Source organism: Cervus elaphus, chromosome 18 (genome assembly GCF_910594005.1).
Source record: "Cervus elaphus chromosome 18, mCerEla1.1, whole genome shotgun sequence".
NCBI lineage: Eukaryota > Metazoa > Chordata > Mammalia > Artiodactyla > Cervidae > Cervus > Cervus elaphus.
In genome coordinates, this window is record NC_057832.1 from 83,940,430 (window position 1) to 83,952,992 (window position 12,563).

A 12,563-nucleotide genomic window follows, 5' to 3' on the forward strand; every position below is an offset into this window, starting at 1 on the left:
TCTTAGCTGTAGCATGTGGGATCTAGTTCCCTTGAAACCATAGGTTCAAGATTGAGACTTGAACCTATGTGCTGGGACTCAAACCCAGCAAAAACCCATTTGGGACTCGAACCCACAAGGCCAGTACTTGAACCCAGACAAAACCCTGCATGGAATTAGAACCCAGCCAAAACCCATGGATCCTGGTTTCAGGACCTAATGAAGCTCAGGTTCTTGATGTCTCACTGCAGAAAGAATTCAGTGAGAGCCAAAGTGATAGGTGAGAAGTGGATTTATTCAGATTCAGAGAGAAGCACACTCCACAGACAGAGTTTGTAGGCCATTGCAGAGGGCAACTGCTGCTGCAAAATGCGGCATGGTTGGTTTTTATGGGCTGGGTAATTTCATATGTTATTGAGTGGAAGGATTATTCCAACTATTTGGGAAAGGGGTGGGAATTTCCAGGAATTGGGCCATTGCCCACTCCTTGGTCTTTTGACAGTGCCTTGGAACTGCCATGATTTAGGTCATACCTGAATGGTCTAGTGGTTTTCCCCACTTTCTTCAACTTAAGTCTGAATTTGGCAACAAGGAGTTCATGATCTGAGTCACAGTCAGCTCCTGGTCTTGTTTTTGCTGACTGTATAGAGCTTCTCCATCTTTGGCTGCAAAGAATATAATCAATCTGATTTTGGTGTTGGCCATCTGGTAATGTCCATGTGTAGAGTCTTCTCTTGTGTTGTTGGAAGAGGGTGTTTGCTGTAACCAGTGTGTTCTCCTGGCAAAACTCTATTAGCCTTTGCTCTGCTTCATTCTGTACTCCAAGGCCAAATTTTCCTGTTACTCCAGGTGTTTCTTGATTTCCTACTTTTGCATTCCAGTCCCGTATAATGAAAAGGACATCTTTTTTGGGTGTTAGTTCTAAAAGGTCTTGTAGGTCTCCATAGAACCGTTCAACTTCAGGTTCTTCAGCATTACTGTTAGTTTTAAAAGGTCTTGTAGGTCTCCATAGAACAGTTCAACTTCAAGTTATTCAGCATTACTGGTCTGGGCATAGACTTGGATTACCATGATATTGAATGGTTTGCCTTGGAAACATACAGAGATCATTCTGTCGTTTTTGAGATTGCATCCATGTACTGCATTTCAGACTCTTTTGTTGACTATGATGGCTACTCCATTTCTTCTAAGGTATTCCTGCCCACAGTAGTAGATATAATGGTCATCTGAGTTAAATTCCCCCATTCCAGTCCATTTTAGTTCACCGATTCCTAGAATGTCGATGTTCACTCTTGCCATCTCCTGTTTGACCACTTCCGATTTGCCTTGATTCATGGACCTAACATTCCAGGTTCCTGTGCAATATTGCTCTTTTTAGCATTGGACCCTGCATCTATCACCAGTCACATCCACAACTGGGTGTTGTTTTTGCTTTGGCTCCTTCCCTTCATTCTTTCTGAAGTTATTTCTCCACTGATCTCCAGTAGCATATTGGACACCTACCGACTTGGGGAGTTCATCTTTCAGTGTCCTATCTTTTTGTGTTTTCATACTATTCATGGGGTTTTCAAGGCAAGAATACTGAAGTGGTTTACCATTCCCTTCTCCAGTGGACCACATTCTGTCAGACCTCTCAACCATGACCCGTCCATCTTCTGTGGCCCCACACAGCATGGCTTAGTTTCATTGAGTTAGACAAGGCTGTGGTCCATGTGATTAGATTGGCTAGTTTTCTGTGATTGTGATTTCAGTCTGTCTGCCCTCTGATGCCCTCCCACAGCACCTACTGTCTTACTTGGGTTCCTCTTACCTTGGACTTGGGGTATCTCTTCACGGCTGCTCCAGCAAAGCACAGCCACTGCTTCTTACCTTGGATGTGGGGTATCTCCTTTCGGCTGCTCCTGTGCTGCACAGCTACTGTCTAGTCAAGGCTATGGTTTTTCCAGTGGTCATGTATGAATGTGAGAGTTGGACTATAATGAAGAATTGATGCTTTTGAACTGTGGTGTTGGAGAAGACTCTTGAGAGTCCCTTGGACTGCAAGGAGATCCAACCAGTCAATACTAAAGGAGATCAGTCCTGGGTGTTCATTGGAAGGACTGATGTTGAAGCTGAAACTCCAATACTTTGGCCACCTGATGTGAAGAGCTGACTCATTGGAAAAGACTCTGATGCTGGGAAAGATTGATGGCAGGAGGAAAAGGGGACGACAGAGGATGAGATGGTTGGATGGCATCACCAACTCAATGGTCATTGAAAGGTCGGGCATGTTGAGGCATGCCCCGGAAAAGTGCCACAGGCAAGTTCCGGAGGCTGGCTAAACTTCCAGGGGCCGGCCCCCTGCAGCCTGGTCCAATCAGGTGCCGACAGGGAGCCTTTGGACACCAACCGCCGCTGTAGCCCGCGCTTTCTTCCTTATATGGGAAGACCTGGCTTGGACACTGGCCCTGGCTATAAAACCTCTCCCCACCCCTCATACCTTGCAGACTCCCTTTGTCTCCTCGCTCACCCGCCCCCGGGAGTTCTGCCCAAGAGCGACCGCCCAATAAAGGCCTCATCAACGGTCCTTAGAGGTGGCTTTTTCTTCCCGCGGCGTTTTCTAACAGTCATGAGTTTGGGTAAACTCTGGGAGTTGGTGATGGACAGGGAGGCCTAGCATGCTGTCGTTCATGGGGTCGCAAGGAGTCGGACTCGACTGAGCGACTGAACTGAACTGAACTGGAACTGCCATATTGGGAGCCTACCATACTGGGGAGTTCATCTTTCAGCGTCATATCTTTTTGCCTTTTCATGTTGTTCATGGGGTTCTCAAGGCAAGAATACTGAAGTGGTTTGCCATTCCCTTCTCCAGTGGACCATGCTTTGTCAGAACTCTCCACCATGACCCATCCGTCTTGGGTGGCCCTACACAGCATGGCTCATAGTTTCACTGATTAGACAAGGCTGTGGTTCATGTGATCAGTTTGATTAGTTTTCTGTGACTGGTTTTCATTTTGTCTGCCCTCTGAAGTATTAGGATAAGAGGCTAATGGAAGTTTCCTGATGGAAGAGACTGACTGTGGGGGAAACTGGGCCTTGTTCTGATGGGCGGAGCCATGCTCAGTAAATCTTTAATCAAATTTTCTATAGATGGGTGGGGCTGTGTTCCCTCCCTGTTGTTTGATCTGAGACCAAACTATGGTGGAGGTAATGAAGATAATGGAGACCTCCTTCAAAAAGTCCCATGCACTGGGATGACCCAGAGGGATGGGATGGGGTGGGAGGTGGGAGGAGGGTTTAGGATGGGGAACACATGTAAATCCATGGCTGATTCATGTCAATGTATGGCAAAAACCACTACAATATTGTAAAGTAATTAGCCTCCAACTAATAAAAATAATTGGGAAAAAAGTCAAATATAATAAACTTCAAAATAATTTTGAAAAAAAAAAAAACCCACAAGGATGCCTCATTACCTACAGGAAAAAAAAAAAGTTCCGTGCACACGCTGCCACACTCAGTGCCCCTGACCCTGCAGCAGGCGACCACCGACCCATTCCTCTGTTGGAGACTCCTGGACACTCACAGGCAAATCTGAGTCAGTCTCTTGCAGGGTCACTTCAGTATTCTTGCCTTGAGAACCCCATAAACAGCATAAAAAAGCAAAAAGATAGAACACTGAAAGATGAACTCCCCAGGTTGGTAGGTGCCCAGTATACTACAGGAGAAGAGTGGAGAAATAACTCCAGAAAGAGTGAAGAGACAGAGTCAAAGCAAAAACAATGCCCAGTTGTGGATGTGACTGGCAATGGAAGTAAAGTCTAATGCTGTAAAGAACAACATTGCATAGGAACCTGGAATGTTAGGTCCATGAATCAAGGCAAATTGGAAGTGGTCAAACAGGAGATGCCAAGACTGAACATCAACATTTTAGGATTCAGTGAACTAAAATGGACAGGGATGGGCAAATTCAATTCCAATGACCATTATATCTACCACTGTGGGCAAGAATCCCTTGGAAGGAATGGAGTAGCCCTCATAGTCAACAAAAGAGTCTGAAAGTCTCAAAAATGGCAGAATGACCTCTGTATGTTTCCAAGGCAAACCATTCAATATCACAGTAATCGAAGTCTATGCCCCAACCACTAATGTTGAAGAAGCTGAAGTTGAACGGTTCCATGAAGACCTACAAGACCTTCTAGAACTAACACCCAGAAAAGGTGTCCTCTTCATCATAGTGGACTGGAATGCAAAAGTAGGAAGTCAAGAGATACCTGGAATAACAGGCAAATTTGACCTTGGAGTACAAAATGAAGCAGGGCAAAGGTTAACAGAGTTGTTAACAGAATGCACTGGTCATAGCAAGCACCCTCTTCCAACAACACAACAGAAGACTCTATACATGGACATCACCAGATGGTCAATACTGAAATCAAATTGATTATATTCTTTGCAGCCAAAGGTGGAGAAGCTCTATACAGTCAGCAAAAACAAGACCGGGAGCTGACTGTGGTTCAGATCATGAATTCCTTATTGCCAAATTCAGACTTAACATGAGCAAAGTGGGCAAAACTACTAGACCATTCAGGTATGACCTAAATCAAATCCTTTATGATTATACAGTGAAAGTGACAAATAGATTCAAAGGATTAGATCTGATAGACAGAGTGCTTGAAGAACTATGGATGGAGGTTTGTAACATTGTATGAGAAGTGGCTTTTCCTACTTTCTTCAATTTAAGTGTGAATTTGGCAACAAGGAGTTCATGATCTGAGCCACAGTCAGCTCCCGGTCTTGAGCAAAGTAATGCTCAAAATTCTCCAAGCCAGGCTGCAACAGTACATGAACCATGAACTTCCAGATGTTCAAGCTGGATTTAGAAAAGGCAGAGGAAGCAGAGATCAAATTGCCAACATCTGTTGGATCATTGAAAAAGCAAGAGAGTTCCAGAAAAACATCTACTTCTGCTTTATTGACTAGGCTAAGGCCTTTGACTGTGTGGATAACAACAAACTGGAAAATTCTTAAAGAGATGGAATACTAGACCACCTTAACTGCGTCCTGAGAAAGCTGTATGCAGGTCACAAAGCCACAGTTAGAACCAGACATGGAACAATGGACTGGTTCCAAATTGGGAAAGGAGTATGTCAAGGCTATATATTGTCACCCTGCTTACTTAATTTATATGCAGAGTACATCATGAGAAATGCTGGGCTGGATGAAGCACAGACTGGAATCAAGACTGCTGGGAGAAATATCAATAAGCTCATATATACAGATGACACCACCCTTATGGCAGAAAGCAAAGAAATAAAGAGCCTCTTGATCAAAGTGAAAGAGGGGAGTGAAAAAGCTGCTTTTAAACTCAACATTCAAAAAATGAAGATCATGGCATCTCATCCGATCACTTCATGGCAGATAGATGAGGAACCAATGGAAACCATGACAGACTTTATTTTCTAGGGGCTCCAAAATCACTGCTGATGGTGACTGCAGCCATGAGATTAAAAGACGCTTGCTCCTTGGAAGAAAAGCTATGACCAATCTAAACAGCATATTAAAAAGCAGAGACATTACTGTGCCAAAAAAGTCCGTCTAGTCAAAGCTATGGTTTTTCCAGTAGTCATGTATGGATGTTTGAGTTGGACCGTAAAGAAAGCTGAGCGCCGAGGAATTGATGCTTTTGAACTGTGGTAACTGGGAAGACTCGAGAATCTCTTGGACTGCAAGGAGATCAAATCAGTCAATCCTAAAGGAAATCAGTCCTGAATATTCATTGGAAGGACTGATGCTGAAGTTTAAGCTCCAGTGCTTTGGCCACCTAATGTGAAGTGCTGACTCATTAGAAAAGACACTGATGCTGGGAAAGATTGAAGGTGGGAGGAGAAGGGGATGGCAGAGGATGAGATGGGTGGATGGCATCACCAACTCGATGGACATGAGTTTGAGTAAGCTCCGGGAGTTGGTGATGGACAGGGAGGCCTGGTGTGCTGTGGTCCATAAGGTCACAGAGAGTTGGACACTAAACAACTGAACAACAACAACATGCATGTCCATAAAAGGGCTTGGGCAGTGGACAGAGTCCAGGCTTTAGTTGGTTGAATGCATGGGGGTCACAGCCCATTCAATCCTTGGGTGGAAAGATCCCCTGGAGAAGGGAATGACAATCCACTCCAGTATTCTTGCCTGGAGAATCCCATGGCTACACCGTCCATGAGGTCACAAAGAGTCAGACAGGACTGAGCAATTAACACACACACATGGGAGTCAGAAAAGGTTAACATTATCATCATCATCATCAACTCCAGGTTCCAGTTGATCTGATGGTTGAGTGCCTGAGGAGGGGGCACTTAAATTCCGCAAAACAGCTCAGGAAAGTGCTTCAGGCCAGTCTTTACCAAAGAACTAGAACTGGAAGTCTTTACAAGTGACCTGTTATCTTTGCTATTGTTACTTAGCTGGATCATTGAAAAAGCAAGAGAGTTCCAGAAAAACATCTACTTCTGCTTTATTGACTATGCCAAAGCCTTTGACTGTGTGGATCACAGCAAACTGTGGAAAATTCTTCAAGAGATGGGAATACCAGACCACCTGACCTGCCTCTTAAGAAACCCATATGCAGGTCAGGAAGCAACAGTTAGAACTGGACATGGAACAACAGACTGGTTCCAAATAGGAAAAGGAGTATGTCAAGGCTGTAAATTGTCACCCTGCTTATTTAACTTATATGCAGAGTACATCATGAGAAACCTGGGCTGGAAGAAGCACAGGCTGGAATCAAGATTGCTGGGAGAAATATCAATAACCTCAGATATAAAGATGACACCACCCTTATGGCAGAGAGTGAAGAGGAACTAAAAAGCCTCTTGATGAAAGTGAAAGAGGAGAGTGAAAAAGTTGGCTTAAAGCTCAACATTCAGAAAACAAAGATCATGGCATCTGGTCCCATCACTTCATGGCAAATAGATGGGGAAACAGTGGAAACAGTGTCGGACTTTATTTTTTGGGGCTCCAAAATCACTGCAGATGATGATTGCAGCCATGAAATTAAAAGATGCTTACTCCTTGGAAGGAAAGTTATGACCAACCTAGATAGCATATTAAAAAGCAGAGACATTACTTTGCCAACAAATGTCTGTCTAGTCAAGGTTATGGTTTTTCCATTGGTCATGTATGGATGTGAGAGTTGGACTATGAAGAAAGCTGAGCGCCGAAGAATCGATGGTTTTGAACTATGGTGTTGAAGAAGACTCTTGAGAGTCCCTTGGACTGCAAGGAGATCCAACCAGTCCATGCTAAAGGAGATCAGTCCTGGGTGTTCATTGGAAGGACTGATGCTGAAGCTGAAGCTCCAATACTTTGGCCACCTCATGCGAAGAGTTGACTCATTGGAAAAGACCCTGATGCTGGGAGGGATTGGGGGCAGGAGGAGAAGGGGACAACAGAGGATGAGATGGTTGGATGGAATCACCGACTCTATGGACATGAATTTGAGTAAACTCTGGGAGTTGGTGACGGACAGGGAGGCGTGATGAGCTGCGATTCATGGAGTTGCAAAGAGTTGGACACGACTGAGCAACTAAACTGATTGTTACTTCTCTTGCCTGATAACATTTGATCTTTCCCCCCTTAAGATCACTATTACTGAGGAATGTTCAAGGGCAAGCACTGTGGCCAAGCTTATGTCACAAAATGGCTTCTCTTAGGGATTTCTCTGGTGGTCCAGAGGCAAACATTCTGCTCTCCCAATACAAGGGACCTGGATTCGATCCCTGGTCAGGGAACTAGATCCCACATGCTGGAACTAAGAATTAGCATGCTGTGACTAAAAGATCTGTGTGCTGATACTAAGACCTGGTGCAGCCAAAGAAAATGGCTTCAAAAAATGGCTTCTCTTATGCCAAGAAACCCATGCCCGGTTCATTTTTTCTGGGGCCCCCCATCTTATCTGCTGACCGTAGTACCCACTTCTTGTCCTCGGATGTAGCTCCATACAGTAGGCAAAATGGAAGCCCCCCCCCCCCCCCGCCAAAACATGTCCACATCCTAGTCGCTTGAATATCTGTCACCTCATATGGCAAAGGGTGTAAGTTATGAGAGGAGGAGTTTATCCTGCATTCTTCAGGTGGGCCCTGAAAACACCAGAGAGAGGCTGGGGGAGCTTAGAGACAGAGACACAGGCAGCTATGTGACCACAGAGCTGAGACAGCAGTTATGAGGCCACCAGCCTGGGAAGCTGGAAAAGCATGAGAAGATCCTGCCTTGGAGCCTGCAGAGGGAGCACGGCCCTGCCAACACCTCGCTTTCAGATGCTGGCCTCCAGACTGACAGTGTGAGTTCCTGTGGTCCCCCACCCCCACCTCCGGCTTGTGGCATTGTGATTTGTCGTTATGACAGTCACTGGAAACTCGGGTGCTCCTGCACTGCGTTGCTGGTTCTCGAAAGGTCCATCAGCACCTCCCACTGAAACCGTTCTCCTCACCTTGGGACTCTAACCCACATGGCTGGGACTTGAACCCCTTGGCTCCTTGGCTCAGGCCCACCTGTCCTGGGCGCCCCTCCCAGTGACAGCCCCTTCTGCCAGGCATGCTGACCCTCTTCCAATCCTTTCACAGGTGCAGGTGGGAGATGGACCTTTATATCCAGAAAGGCCAGGAATCTGCATCGTGGCCCAGGCACACACATGCTTATGCATACTCACACACACAGAGGCATGTCAGACACAAACACATGTGTTCACACCAACACGCACACTTGCACTTTCTCCCGCACACGGGTCCAGGGATTTCCCCTGGAAATCCCGTCTAAGGTCACAGGCTGCTCTCCGAGACAGTGAGGTTCCTTCCTTCCCACCATTGCTCTGATTTTAGGAAAGAGGCAACTGATGACTGAAGCAGAACAGAGCTGACCAGAGTAGTCTCTGCCCGGCGTGCGGCCCAGCGTGGTCTGATTATGCCTCATCTTTCCAAAGCCTCAGGTCTGCTCTCCCTGGATGTGGGCAGGGTTGCAGACCCCACGGAGCCATGGGAGTGGGAGAGATCTGCTGAGTCCCTTGCCCCATTCCTGTGGCCCCAGCCCCCAAAAAGGGTCCATGATGGTGGCTCCCTCAGATGCCCCATCGGAAGTAACCAGACTCCCTTGGGCTCTTGGCTCCCCTGCACCCCCCGACCAGACTGGAAGCAGCAAGACATGAGGGCCCAGCTTCCACCTTGTGTCTTAGCTCTATGTGCTCTGGACTGGACTCTAACTCCCCAGAGTACAGGACAGCTGCCCCCTCAGAGCACTGGGGGTCTCTCCAGGAAAGGAAAGGGGCTCCTGAGCCATTTGTCTCTTTTAGCTCTAACCTGCCTGGCTGACCACATCGGATGGATGGGGTGCTGGTTTCGAAGCCCACAGGGACAGCTGTCCCATCTCCCATTCCCTCCCCGCCACCTGCTTGAGACAAAGGCAGGTCAGGAGGACCCTTGGGCAACCTCTGGACAAAATGAAGACACTCTGAAAAGGCTTCAAGGACAAGGGACCCTGGTGTGGCCCAGAAGATGGGGTGAACACCAGGGGGCCCCACGCTGGAAGTTATCCCCTGTCCACAACCAGGCCTTTCCCCGAGCCCTCCGTCAGTGCTGGGACCTGTCCACCCTCCAGGGAACCAAGGCCGGCGTGGTGTGGGTTCAAGGCAGTGGGGCTCTTGTCAAAAGGGAACAGGGCCTGGTGAAGGCTCGGCTGGTATGATGGCTTCCCTCCCGAGGTCCGATGAGTGGCTTGGGCTCCTGGAGGCTGCTAAAAGTGTCCTAGGGTGAGCCCACCATGTATGCTGGCTCAGATGGCTGAGTACTTTTTTAGGTGGAGTGTGCTGGGGGACGGGGAGCAGGGCATACTCAGAAATAAGGGTGCATCAGACACAATCTGCAACGATAAGGATGGAGAGGCCAGGTGAGGAGGACGACAGTGGCCAATCACCTGGTGCTGCTGGCAACCACAGGGAGGTGGTCGGGAGGGAGGAGGTCCACCCAAGCGCAGCAGGGAGGACAGCCGCTTCCCAGGCAGGCAGAGATGCTGGGGTAGCCTTTTCCTTGGAGGAGACGGCGAAGCAGAAAGAACGACACCATACACAGGCTCAAGGAGAACTCAGTTTTTATGGGTCAAGCCAAATGCAATGCAAAGTTGTTCTTGTTACTTTTTTTTAACCAAAATAAATAAATCAGATTTGTCCCTGTGACGGGTCAGAGGAGCTGGCCCCTTGGCCGTGTGCTGCCCCTCACTCCTGCCCCTCCTCTCCCCCTCTGACCAGCTTTGGCACAGCAGAGAGAAGAATGCTTCGGAGTCTCCATCGCGTTGAAGGGAAGAGGAAAGGAGGTGGTTTGGAGGTGAAGGGAGAGCAGGACCAGAGGAGCAGCCGGCACCCTGGATCTGAGCGGCACTTACTGGCCACACCCAGCCCCAGGTGGTGGAGTGTGCATGGCCCTGCACACGGCCGGGACCCTCGGGAGCAGTTGAAGTGGTCACTGCAGAGTGGACCCTCCCGCTCTGTGCCAGGTCAGTCTCGGGCCATCTCCCAGCAGCCGTCCCGCAGCAGTGCCCTTGGTCCACCGCATGGTGAGGGTCCTGCCAGAGCCCACCCACCCCACAAACCCTCAGACAGTGATGGCTCCTGTGAGGGGGTGGGGGGCTCAGCTTGGGGAGAGGAGGCCACCCTTGTCCAGGTGTGGGAACCCCTTGCTGGGTGACCAGGACTGCTGGCATAGGGGGATGCCGCATGAGGCCGGTCCTGTAGGGGTGAGCTGGGGGGATGGGGTGGGGGCAGACCTGTCCCTCCCAGGACACCTGCAGGGGCTTCCCTCTCCTCCTCCTGCTCCCCACTGTCTCCATGAAGGCTGCTCAGCTGGACAGAAGTTGTAGAGCCCGGCGGGTATCTGGCTTGGGGGGGCAGCCAAGCACAGGAGGGGGCAACAGCCTAGTTCCTAAGTGAGCACGGGGCGTGTGCGGGAAGGATGGGCACAGGTGCGGGCAGTGCGGAGGCACGATGCTTTAGTTGGAAGCAAGGGGCAGTCGTGAGGTGCAGGGCGGCCCAAGCAGCCCAGGCAGCATCTACGAGAAGTTCTTGAAGGCGTCCAGGTCGAAGGCTGTGTCCAGGAGGCGCTGCAGCTCCGTGAGGTGGGTCTTCTTGTTGCCGGTGGCTGGAGCTGCTGCTGGGTCCCGGCCAGCGTACCTGAGGGCGGCGACAGTGAGGGTGAGGGCCACTGAGGGGGCCGGCGCTCGTCACCAGCTAACTCGCGGCCCCAGCTAACTGCCCGCGTCCCTACCATACAGGCTTGGCGCGGCTGATGGTGGTTCGCAGCCTGGGCTTCACGTAGTCGTAGTAGCCTTGGTTCTTGTGCTCCTCCTGGCACCAGGCCAGCTCAGCGTTGGGGTACTTCTGGACCTCCTGCAGCAGGAGGTCGAAGGGGAAAGGCGACAGCTGGGGGGAGAGAGAGAAGCTCCTGTCAGGAGGCGATGCTCAGAGTGATGGGCAAGGCTGGTGGCCCCAGCGGGGAGTGCAGTGACCCCTAAAAGATGCCTATACCAGAACCTCTGGGAGAGCTTGAGGGCCCAGACGCCTGGAGGGGGGCCGCCAGCACTGGTCCGAGAACCACGCGCCCTCACCTGCTCGATCCTGGTGATGGCCACCTGCTCCACCATGTCCCGCGCTTTGCGCTCTCGGGTGAGGTCATAGTACACTTTGCCGGTACAGAAGAGGAGTCTCTTGACGTTTCCTGGGTTCTGTGCTGCAGGGCCATCTTCTGGGATCACCCGCTGGAAGTGGGTTCCTACGAGAGAATCCCCATGGCCAGGGGATTTGCTCAGGACTTGGCTGAGGGTGTCTAGGGCCTTCCCTCCGTGAGGTGGGGCTGTACCATGACTGACACCAGAACACAGGGTTTCTGAGGGTTAGGACGCTGCCCGTCCCACCAGCCTGTGATGTCCTTGTATTAATCCACACTGAGAGAGCCTAACAGGCACGGTAGCCTAACAGCCTTGGAAAACAAGTGACATCAGTTCATTCTTCAGAATGGTCTGCCTCAGACTTGGGGGACAGCTAGGACTAGTAGAGCACCCCATGACCGCTCTGCTCAGACTCCTCCTGAGTTTACAAACACCAAAACTTTCCACATTGGAAACTGGAGCAAATATTCAGATGCTCATGGCCTGAACCATCCCTCTGGGAACAAGGCTGACTTCAGAAAGCTGCATTCAAAATGAGGGGTTCACTTAGTGACACATATGCAGCACAGGACATGCTCACATTCATGCTACACACACAAATGCTAGGATTAGAAGGAAACTACCTTCACACACAAAAAAAGGCCAGATATGAGACACCCACTGTGAACATCATACTCATTGGTGAAAGACTGAAAGCATTGTCTTTAAGATCACAAACAAGGCAAGAATGTCCGTTCTCACCACTTCTATTCAACATAACACTGGAATTCTAGCCAGGGCAATTAGGCAAGAAAAAGAAATAAAAGATATCTAAATTGGAAAGGAATAAGTAAAATCATCTGTTTTATATGTAGAAACCCCTAAAGATTACACACACACACACACACACTTGTTAAAACTAATAG

The 12,563-nt window shown here is 49.2% G+C and overlaps 1 protein-coding gene across 4 annotated transcripts in view; it reads right to left on the minus strand.

Moving 5' to 3' along the window:
- Window positions 1–10,072: 10,072 nt before the first annotated feature.
- OGDH (oxoglutarate dehydrogenase) overlaps window positions 10,073–12,563 on the minus strand; it is a 67,504-nt gene continuing 65,013 nt past the window's right edge. For all 4 annotated transcript variants that reach the window (XM_043871861.1, XM_043871863.1, XM_043871864.1 and 1 more), the window contains 3 exons: window positions 11,599–11,762; window positions 11,259–11,413; window positions 10,073–11,164 (listed from right to left, as the gene is read on the minus strand). In XM_043871861.1, coding sequence (XP_043727796.1) covers window positions 11,044–11,164; window positions 11,259–11,413; window positions 11,599–11,762 — 440 coding nt within the window. In that variant the 3' untranslated portion in view covers window positions 10,073–11,043. The remainder of the gene's footprint in view (window positions 11,165–11,258; window positions 11,414–11,598; window positions 11,763–12,563) is intronic.